The sequence below is a fragment of the Gadus morhua genome, chromosome 18 (assembly GCF_902167405.1).
Source record: "Gadus morhua chromosome 18, gadMor3.0, whole genome shotgun sequence".
In the NCBI taxonomy this organism is placed as follows: Eukaryota; Metazoa; Chordata; class Actinopteri; order Gadiformes; family Gadidae; genus Gadus; species Gadus morhua.
Genome location: NC_044065.1, coordinates 2,524,377 through 2,535,966, shown reverse-complemented (window position 1 = coordinate 2,535,966; position 11,590 = coordinate 2,524,377). Strand labels below are relative to the sequence as shown.

The following is an 11,590-nucleotide window of genomic DNA, read 5'->3' as shown; positions in this document are numbered from 1 at the left end:
GTATCAGTTTGTTATTAAAGCAGCACTATGTTCCTTTGCTTCCAGTAGATGATTGTAAATAAGCTATTCTAGAAGCAGTATTATGAATATGGGCAGGTCTGCCCCGGTTGGACCTTGTACTAGACTGTCTCTTTTTTCAGTAGATTCTGAAACAAATATAACGAATTATCACTGTTTTGTGAGTTCAGAATAGAAACCCACTTAACACAAGTATTTGACAGGATCTATTAATACTATATTGTGTGTGTCTTTTTGCAAAACTGTTTCCTGGGGGGGTCTGAGGGGAGAGCGAGCGTGTGGTGGTCCGGACCGTCCGTTGGTAGGACTGAGGGGGTTCCCGTCCCGGTGAGAGGACTCGGACGTTTTGAAAAAAGAATGATGATGCTTGTTTAAAGTAGGGTCAAATAAAACCATCCATATTTTTCTAACCGTTGAATTTCTCTGCAAAGGCTTTGTGTTTTGTGTTACTGATGTAACTGCAGCAGTCGCCATGTCACCCCCTTCCATAGCACACACGCTTGGTATAGGCACAGTATTTCCCATCCGCAGTCATGTTATTACTACTGTATTTCTCATAACTGAAGATATTAGACTATCTTAGGCGACACAGAACCTAAAAACTTATTGTATTGTGAAACGAGGGATTCAATAACAACAGCTCAAGTCCTCCAAAAACTGCAATGATAACGTAACGTTTCTAGTTTTAAAAAACAAGAATGCAGTCGCTGGTGTAGGTCGTCATTAAGCTCCAGAAGCAGAGACAATTTATAGGATGCCCATTTTGACATTGGATTATATATGTTGGTGTGTTTGACAAACGCCACACATGCACGCACGCACAAAACGACATGCACGTGCACGCGCCTCACTTCTGTCTGTTTGGCCATGATATACGACAGCGGCGTCGGCCCCAGCAGTACCCTCGCGTTGACGTATGAATTAATATTGCTGACTTTAATGTCGGTCAGTGCAATTCAAAGCCTCCCTTCAAACTGCATGGATATCCACGGGCGCAAATGACAATCCGCACGGCAAACAACAGCGGCGGGCGTCACAATAACAGCCCGGGAGCGCTGGGACAAGAGGAACGGAATAAGTTTGGCTTTTCAATTTGCGCTGATCCTCGAGGCCATCAGCATTTATAATTGAAATATGAGTCTGCAATCAAAGGAATGGGTGGCTGGGAGAGAGCAGCTGAAGAGGGGCTGGTGGCTGGGAGCGTGGGGGGGGGTGTTATCAGGAGGATGTGAAGGAGCAGCATCGCCAGGAACAAGGCAGGACGACGAGGCGGAGGGATGAGGGGGGATGAGGGGGGGTGGGGGGATAGGTTGCCCTCCATAAAATAATCACCGGCTTTTAAACTGTCTCCGCCGCTACATATCATGCAGCAGACATTTTGGACCGCATGCACTCCTTCAACTCCTCCCATCTGTAGCGGGAGGAGGAGGAGGAGGAGGAGGAGGAGGAGGTTAGATCAGCATCTTAAGGCCATCAGGTTAAAATCACAAGTTCAAGAAAGGCACAAAGTAATAATAAATATAAAACCTTTACTTTATCTAGATGCCTACCGGCAAGTCAGTCTTTGAGAAGGAGAAATGGAATACAAACATTGTTTTAATTAGAGGAGGAGATATCTAGTATTTAAATGTAAATTATGGCTGTGACTGTGGCTGATAAACAATAAAAGAATGCCCTTAATTATTCAAATTCTTAATCCCAATTATCCAAACCTCATTTCTGAACAAACTTTAACAAATGCGCTTTAATTGAACGCGCTGCTTGTTCACAGTATCGATGTTCCAACGCTGAACCTACAATTCATCTTCATTAATTTGTTATTAGCTAGCTTTGTGAGAACTCAGGAAAAACAAATCTGGCACAAAACTAAATCATTGTCAATTCTACGATCTAATCGCTTGTACACTCTCTCTGACACACATACACACACACACACACACACACACACACAAACACACACAAACACAATGTATATCCCACAATGCTGTGCGACCGCCGCATCTTATCTCGGTGCTCGCAGAGTCCAACTCCAGCTATTCGCGCTAATCCACAGATTGTGGCCCGATTCTAACAGAGTTGTTGTTCTCTTCTCCCCCTAGTTCTCTCTTTTGCGGCAGATGCCAGTTTTAGATAAACATTTAATTAGCGGACTCGTCAGCTCTGTCAAAGCTAATTATTCCCAATCCCGCGGCCGCTGAGAGGCTCTTCCCAGTTGGTCCATTAAAAGAGAGGGCTGTGAATGCGGCCTACTTTCTGGACGGGACGCCAGGAGCTTGGGGGGGGGGGGGGGGTGTTGGGTGCCACATGACAGCCCCTCCTCCTCCTCCACCCCACCCCAGACCTCGGCAGCCAGATGAGGACACGGCGCAGCAGAGCTATTCCTGCCGTTCTTCCGCACCCCCCCTCTCTCTCCCCCCCCCCCCCCTTCATCCTTAGGGTGGCTGGGGTGCCACAACATGGCTCACTTTATATTGTGCCACTTCACACATCCCTCTGTTGGGCAAAATAAACACCCCGAGATGAACAAAAACAAATCCGAATAACCAGAGTGGGAGGGAGAAGAAGAAAACTTTATTACAGCAGAGCGTCGCTGGCTCTCGCTGCATCACAGGCTCCACAATTCAAATGAATCGGCGCCTGTGAGGGCCTGCATGACAGTTATCCTGCGCCTTAGTACGCGTCCCCTGGTCAGAGCAGCTCTGATCAGGGGCTATGGGTGCAAGAGGCCCCAGGTGGCCAGACACTCACAGCAGACACAGGGCTACATCTCGCTCAATGACCCTTTACATCTGATGTACATCAGATGTAAAGGGTCATTGAAGTTTTTGTTGCGTACCAAACCGCGGTTCATACAACGAGGGAGTCTTGGGCTGATCTCTCTCATGTCGCAGTTATCCCTGCTCCAGGGGGACCATTCAAGACAATTTCTGCCCCTATTAGCATAGCTCGGGATGCCTTTGGTGGAGGAGGAGCCGATAGGAATAGATTTGGAAAAAATATGTAAGGGATGTAAAAGGATGGAAGGGGATGGCATCACCATCATTAGTGTAGCATGCTGCCTATCGCGCTATAGGCAGGGTGCTGTATAGCCATACAGGGAGGGGGGAGATCAAAGAGTGTGGAAAGCAGGCATACAGTTCACCTTGCCATTCCAGTCAGGCTTGGAAATCACACGCACGTGCTCTGCCCGGATTTCTTTTGCAGGGCGAGGGGTGAACGGGTTCTCCACTAACGATTGATGAATCCACACCAGGCTTCCCATTGAGATCCTGCCCACACTCTTTTTGGTCCAAAGTTAAAGCCTTCTTTCAATTCTGGAGCAAATAGATATACAAGATATACCACTCCCTAGAAATGCCAGGTTCACACACAGCCTGCAGACACACACACTTAGACAGAGCCCTGTACAATTTCCCCACCCTCCCATCAAATCACCATCAAAACGATATAGGCAGATCGTATCAGCTACGCTATCAGCTACGCTATCAGCTCTATAGGGAACGCTCTGCACAGAGACGGGATTCCATCTTCCATAATGCCTCCTAAAGGTGTCATTTCGGGGTGGGGGGGTGACATAGATTAATCATCACAGTGCTTGATTGATCACCCTTCAACCGCCATCACACACTAGATCTTCCTCACATGTTCATCCTCTTCCTCCTTACGTATCTCCCGGCGCACTGTTTAGGCTCCCCAATAAGGAGATGAAGAAGAAAAGTATGCGCGAGCGAGCGAGAGAGAGAGCGAGAGCGAGAGAGAGAGAGAGAATTGGAACAGTACTGAAACATCAGTGTGAAGAACACAGTAATAAATTGCTTCCTTCTCCTCGGGCTCTGTGTGTGATTTACACTGTCTCCTTGTGGGAGCTGAGCACACAAACACACACACGCACATACACACAACCGCACATGTCTCTCGCTCCATCATAGATTTATTGTCAAGATTTTTCACATCTTCTAGAGAGAAGCGTGAGGGACAGCACGATAGAGAGGGAGGCATTGAGGGAAGGAGGGAGGAAGTTAGGGAAGGAGGGGGGAAGAGGAACTGAGGAGGTGCTCTCCTCTCTTCTGTCAAGCAGACTGGAGAGGGGAGATAGCAAAATAACTGCATATTGGCACCGAATGTTCAAAAAACGGGATAAACTGTGGTGTATTCAAAAATATAAACCAAATGGGCAATCTGGAAGGGGACGATAAAACATCTTTACTCACCAAGTTGCCCCAGAAGTAGGAAAGTTTCTTTAGAACGTTTTTTCCGATTTTTTTGCCTTGAAAATGTGCTGGCAAAGTGGAAATATAGAGCAGATAGTTTTAATATTCTAAAAACAAAATGATAAAGCTGACAAAAGGTTGGCTCTGTGAGATTTTAGAAACAGGGGAGTTTGCTGCATAGGTGGTTTTAGGTTGCATTTAATCACAAAATCACTTCATTAACTATTGCTTAAGGTTATATAATGTAGGTCCTATATTTCTTTGATGTGAATAATAACTACCCAACTACATCTCGATCAGTCGGAATTAAAAGGACAGAAGGAAAAGAGTACCCCAGTGTATCATTTATTAACTATTACAAAAGTAGCAATATACAACACTTCAATTATAATGCAAATAATCTTGGTCTTCCGACACAAAAATCACGTATTGTTTAAATTAATTGGATTATTTTTTTATTCACAGTGATGATCGTGTATTGACTTTCTAAAAGTACATTGGTTGAAAAATAATATTCAGCGGTTTATAAGAACTTGAACTAAGTAACTCAGTGGAGCCATGCAGGGCTACATTGTTCCTCTGAGTGCCTCAACGTTGGCCAGGCTCAAATTGCAGCCAAATTGAAAGTTTCTAAATTGACAGTCTTATCTAATCTATTCTTCAACAAAGTAATTTTCTTCCAAAGTAAGGGGTAGGCCCACTTTATATTCAACCCACCATGCGAAAGACTAGGATATCAAGCGAAAGTTTGGACAGAACAGCCTATAATTAAGCATCATTCAAGATAAACTATTAAATTAAGGCACATAAAAAATACTTCAACTACGGACAAAAGGGGCCCCAATCGATTTCAAACCACGTTAACAGAAAAGTATAAATATTTGATAATCTGTACAAAAATAAACATCTTTAGAAAAATAGAAGAAAATTGTATTGAAACAATACAAATGCGATCATGTAGATCCCAATCAGGGTGTGTACGTTAGCGGACACGCGTGTGATAGGAAGTGAGTCATAGAGTGATTGAGTGAGCGAGCGTTGAGTGAAACACTGAAATGAACGAGATATTCCAGTTTGTTGACGGCTCTGCAGTGTTGGCAGTGGGCGAGCAACACATTGTCTCGGGAGACGAGGAGGAGAGCGGTTGGTGTTCTGCAGTGACTACAAACACGCCTCTGGCCTCCTGACGTCAGAGCAAGAGACGCACAGGGCTTTCCAAGGCTGCCATGAAAAATAATGTCCCTTTTTTATTTTTTTTAAGGAAGAATGTGATGATTAATGCAATTAACCATGAATGTTCTGGACTTACTGACAGACATAATATTATGCATTTAAGAAGGTCCAAAACATAAAGAATTGATTAGCAATTAATGATCAGCAAAAAATAATAATATATATTTGATTATGAAATGATGGTTGTTGACCCCGTGGTTGAACATAACACAGTTGTCATTCACCAAATGGGAAGGATGTGTTTTTAATAATAACAGCGCATACATAATCAACATACAAATAAATCTGCAGCAACAAATTGCACATCCAACAATGTGTGCCTATGGAGCATGAACAGTTTGAAACCTGCCAGCATCAACACTCCTTGAACGCTATCAGACATTAGCCTCTTCATTCCTGCTTCTTATTTCAAGGGGCTTGTTTCCACGACCCTGTGAAAAGAGAGAGCAACAACACAATCTAAGTAACACCACGCTGGTATAAGAACAGGAATCAACACTGAATATGAATTGTAGAACAAAATAACAGTCTAAGAGAAACCATTTATGTACATTTATTACTGCTTTCAATGTCCTCAGAGACATCAGAAAGTGAAACGGTATTAAATGTGCGGGCGTCTTTTGTATGCGCTCACATTTCTACTTTTAGGGATATCGAATAACTAACTAATGGAACATTTTTCTTTTTCTAAATATAAATCGTATTTATTACTAGACATTTTCTCATGTCGACAACCAACCGAGAAAAAATGAGCAACCTTGATTTAAAATGACCTAGACAAAACAAACCTAGCCCAAACAAAACCAACCTAGACCAAACCGAACGATTTAAAATGACCTAGAGCAAACCACCCCAGACCAAACTAATCCAAGACCCACCGAGCCTGGGTGGGTCTTGACCAACCCCCCTAGACCAACCCACCCATCCTCGACCAAACCAAACCGAGCCAGACCGACTAACCCCACCTATCCCGAACCAAGCAACCCTGACCAAAGATAACTAACCTAAAAAGACCCCGCCCCACCACAGACGGAGGGTTAGGGTTAACCCAACCCGACCCAGAGCCCTCCCACTACCTACAGGAGGGTTAGGGTTAGGGTTAACCCAACCCGACCCAGAGCCCTCCCACTACCTACAGGAGGGTTAGGGTTAGGGTTAACCCAACCCGACCCGGCCCAGAGCCCTCCAACTACCTACAGGAGGGTTAGGGTTAGGGTTAACCCAACCCGACCCAGAGCCCTCCCACTACCTACAGGAGGGTTAGGGTTAGGGTTAACCCAACCCGACCCAGAGCCCTCCCTGTACCTACAGGAGGGTTAGGGTTAACCCAACCCAACCCAGAGCCCTCCCACTACTTACAGGAGGGTTAGGGTTAGGGTTAACCCAACCCGACCCAGAGCCCTCCCACTACCTACAGGAGGGTTAGGGTTAGGGTTAACCCAACCCGACCCAGAGCCCTCCCACTACCTACAGGAGGGTTAGGGTTAGGGTTAACCCGACCCGGCCCAGAGCCCTCCCACTACCTACAGGAGGGTTAGGGTTAGGGTTAACCCAACCCGACCCAGAGCCCTCCCACTACCTACAGGAGGGTTAGGGTTAGCCCATCCCGACCCAGAGCCCTCCCACTACCTACAGGAGGGTTAGGGTTAGGGTTAACCCAACCCGACCCAGAGCCCTCCCACTACCTACAGCAGGCGCGCCTCATATCTGCAGCAGCAGAGCCACGCCCGCCAGGGTCCACTTGGAGGGCTTCTCCTTGGTCTTCAGGTTGTAGGTCCAGATGTAGGTGGGGCCCCTCTGCCGGGTGGTGTACACAGGGCAGGCGTACATGTTGCGGATCTCCTGCTTGTCCACCGGGATGGCCCGGATGAAGATGACGGGCATGGCGGGGGTGAGCTCCTTCAGACGAGACTCCACGATCATACCGCTCTACAGGAGGAGGCGGAGGGAGGGAGGGGGGAGGGAGAGAGGGGGGGGGAGGGAGGGAGAGGGGGAGAGAGGGAGGGGGGGAGAGAGGGAGTGGGGGAGAGAGGGAGGAGAGGGTTAGAGAGGGAGGGGGGGAGAGGGAGAGAGGGAGGGGGGGAGAGAGGGAGAGAGAGGGGGGGGGAGAGAGGGGGAGAGGGAGAGAGGGGGGGGAGGGAGGGAGAGGGGGAGAGGGAGGGGGAGAGAGGGAGGGGGGGAGAGAGGGGGAGAGGGAGAGAGGGAGGGGGGGGAGAGAGGGAGAGAGAGAGAGAGGGGGAGAGGGGGAGAGGGGGAGAGAGGGAGGGGGGGAGGGAGAGAAAGAGAGGGACAGAGAGGGAGAGAGGGAGGGGGGGGAGAGGGAGAGAGGGAGGGGGGGAGAGGGGGAGGGGGTGAGAGGGGGAGAGGGAGAGAGAGAGAGAGAGAGATAGAGGGGGAGAGGGGGAGAGAGGGAGAGAGGGAGGGGGGGAGAGAGGGAGAGAGAGAGAGGGAGAGAATATCGATTGCAAAAGTGTGATTTTAGGTAATTACTGTACTTAATGGGAACTACTCATAAATCAATTTATTTCTGTTAGGACCGACAATACGAAGTACCGCCAACCCATTGAACAAGCGTTTAAATAAACCATTTATTTACTTTGTGCCCTTGAAAGAGGAGAACGTGAAGTTCGCTCCGACTTTGAAGTAGTTCTTCCTTTAACACTCTGCTGCTTCAAACAGTGGCTGCACTGCTGGAACACTGGAACGGTGAACCAGAGAAGTCTGTCTGGAGGCTGTGTGTCAGGCGTCTGCGCTCCTGACACACACCACGCTGTACGGCGACGTTCGCCCAATGAAAGTAAATCCCCATGACTTTGGGGAGGGGCCCGGAGGACGAAGCAAATCTAATTGCATTGGCAATAAACTTCACCGTGCTCTTTAAGTATCCGGCATATAAATTAAACCTTTCGATGCACAGCATTGCGCGTCGGTATCTCCCAAAAAATAGTCCAACGATCCCGTCATTCAAACTCTTTGTCTTTGAGTATGGACGGAATCCATCGGACAACGTACATCGCCGACTCAATTAGGAAGTAATCTATCGAGTGATTCTTGATGTAACGTTGTTGTCTGCAGCGTAGCAACAGTCCAGTGAATCGATGGGAGTCCACCTAAACAATCCCTTATCTGTGCCGTTCTGCCTCACTGGAGCCAGAAAACGACCAGCAACCAGCAAACCAAACATCGCTCGGCATTCGTGGAGGAGAACACATTTCCGGTCGGGTTGGGTGTTAGCAGCAGGAGCAAAAATCGAAAAAACGCTTTCTTTGGGCTGGAAGGCAAGACATGCATGAATAAAACTGTTTGGATAAGTAATTGCCCGTGTACAGCAGTGTCCGATGTGTCAACAAAAAAAAAACATCTAAAAGACAGCATCATTTCCTCCTACTCTAACCCGAGGCGTTGCTCAGCTGTCCTGTATATATTTAACCTTCTCTGATGTCCCAGGAACGCCCCGAATGAAACTCATTGATAAAGATGAGCAGCTTTATGAGGAATAGTCACTTCACATTGCTGCACATGGAGCTCAGAGCTGACTCCAGATGGAGCAGCGTGTCCCTCTCTCATTCACACTCCCCCTCCACCAACCCTTCACCCAGGACAGCACCCCCTATACCCCAGCCAGCTCCCCCCTCCACCCCACCCTCCATCCAGGCTAGCACCCGCTATACCCCAGCCAGCTCCCCCCTCCACCCCACCCTCCATCCAGGCTAGCACCCGCTATACCCCAGCCAGCTCCCCCCTCCAAGCCACCCTTCACCCCAACCAGCAGCCACTCCACCCCAACCAGCTCCTGTCTCCACCACACCCGCCGTCCCACCCTCGACCGCAGCCAGCACCCCATCAACCCCAGCCAGACCACCCGACACCTTCGCCAGCCGCCAAAGCCAGCTCCACCTCCACATCAGCCAGCTGCCCCAGCCAGCACAGAACTGCCCTCAGGCCTCCGGAGAGCAGACAGGAGGAGAGAGAGAGCGAGAGAGAGAGAGGGCGAGCGAGTGAGGGAGAGAGAGAGCGAGAGAAAGAGGGCGAGAGAGAGAGAGCGAGAGAGAGAGAGGGCGAGAGCGAGAGACAGAGAGAGGATTAGGCCAGGTGAGTACGAACGAGAGGAAAGAATATGAAAGAAGAGGGGAGAAGATCAAAAAAAGGTAGGGACAGAAGGAAAAAGGAGGTAGAGAAAAAGATGGCAAAGGCAAAGGAAGCGAGTGGAGAACCAACAGGGCGGAAGAGAGGAGCAGATATTGGAAAGGGCAGGAGAGGAAGGAAGAGAGAAGATGAGAGGAAAGAGGAGAAAAGAGAGATCATAAAAGGAGAGTGAGACCAAGGCGTAAAGGGCGGAGAGGCGAGAGAACGGAGTGGAAGAGAGCATACGGACCGAGAGGAAAGGATGAAGTAGGGGAGAAGAGAAAGGATGAAGCAAAAAACCAGAGGAAAACTAAAGGAAAGAAAATGGACTTTAAGTTAATAGAAGTGAAACACTTGTACAGATAAGAGGAGGGGGAGAGGCGTACAAGTTATGGGCAAGAAGAGAGAGAGCGAGAAGGACACGAGTGAGAGGGTAGAAGACGAAGGGAGGACGGGAGAGAGGTGGGTGGGTGGTGGGAGGGTAGTGCTACGAGCGCACCAGTGGGCATCTCTTAGCTGCCTCCAACTTTAATGAGAGAGGGAGAAGGAGGGGGGAGGGGGAGTGAGGGAGAGAGGGAGAGGGAGAAGGCGGGAGAGAGGGAAAAGCAACGGCGGCTCTAAAGAGTGATTTAAGTGTTAAGTGCATGCTCTGCACATTCCCTCATTAGCAGGTCTACAGGGATGTTCTTGGAAATGTGGGTGTGAGTGCCGGAGCTGCAGGCTTGTGGACGGATGGAACCTCTGAGAGAGCTGAGTAATGCACTGCGTGTGTGTGTGTGTGTGTGTGTGTGTGTTTGTTCGTATGTGTGTGTGCGTGTGCGTGTGTGTGTGTGTATGTGTATGGGTATGCGAATGTGTGTTTGTGTGCCCCCGGTGGCCGAACGCTAACTAGATAGACATAAAAAATACAAAAAAATGTTTAAAAAAAACAATTAAAAATGAACTTGCTCAAAGGGCACACGAGGTATGTTAATGAGGCAGGGGTGGATTTGTGTTGTGTTTTTTTCCTTGGAGTTTGGCTCGGAAATAAAATGGCTGTTAGCATTCTGTTTCGTTCCAAGCCGGCAGTTTGCAGGCTTTTTGTCTGTGCTTAATGTCCCAGGTAAGGACCGGTGACACAGGACACACTGAGGCATTAGCTGGGTTATTGATGTGCTCGCGTGTGCTCTTGTGTGTGTGTGTGTGTGTGTGTGTGTGTGTGTGTGTGTGTGTGTGTGTGTGTGTGTGTGTTTATGTGATTGCCTGTGCGTGTGTATGTGCGTGTGTATATGTGTTTGCGAATGTGCGTGCGTGTGTATGTGTGTGTTCATGCGTCTCCGCCTCCTGTCCTGTAATTAGCTCCTGTCCCGTTAATATCTCTGTCCCGCGCTAATATGACAAACGAGTGCCGAACAACAACAGGGCGTGGCTTGGGGGCGACTCACCTGTGTGTCCCAGCGCGCCCCCTCCATAAACAGGCCGTGCACGTAGGCGCCCTCCCGCGGCGGCGAGGTGAAGTCCTCGCGGTTCTTCTTGGTCACGTCACACTGCAGGCACATCCTGTCCAGGGGCCACTCGTTCCTGTGTCAAAATAAAAGCGCTGGTTGTTGTGACGGCTTTTGTAATGGGAGAAGATAAGGTTAGAAAATAGAGGATAGAGGAAAATGGGTGAATTATTTAAAGGCGTCGGGTGTGACACAGAGATAATTAATCTGACAATCACGGGGTGAACCCCAGACAGAATTTGGTAACGCGACACAAAATGTAACAGTCTGCTGAGTTTATCAACAGCAGTGATTTAAATATAGTCCTTAACAGTCATATATTCAAGTCCTTTATGCATTCTTGGACCTAAACATAAATAGCGAAATTATAAGCTGTGGTATTTATCTGGGAACCAGCACAGTTAAATTATATGGATATTAAAGGTGCGGCTATGATGTCTGATTATACTTAATAGTATACCATAGTATCTTAAATGATTAATTGTATCGATAGTGAAAGTGTTTCAACTATTGATTCAG

General features: G+C 48.2%; 1 protein-coding gene across 2 annotated transcripts in view; it reads right to left on the bottom strand.

Moving 5' to 3' along the window:
* Positions 1-4,550: 4,550 nt before the first annotated feature.
* dnah9 (dynein, axonemal, heavy chain 9) overlaps positions 4,551-11,590 on the bottom strand; it is a 147,424-nt gene continuing 140,384 nt past the window's right edge. For both annotated transcript variants that reach the window (XM_030339717.1, XM_030339718.1), the window contains 3 exons: positions 11,012-11,147; positions 7,152-7,391; positions 4,551-5,893 (listed from right to left, as the gene is read on the bottom strand). In XM_030339717.1, coding sequence (XP_030195577.1) covers positions 7,164-7,391; positions 11,012-11,147 — 364 coding nt within the window. In that variant the 3' untranslated portion in view covers positions 4,551-5,893; positions 7,152-7,163. The remainder of the gene's footprint in view (positions 5,894-7,151; positions 7,392-11,011; positions 11,148-11,590) is intronic.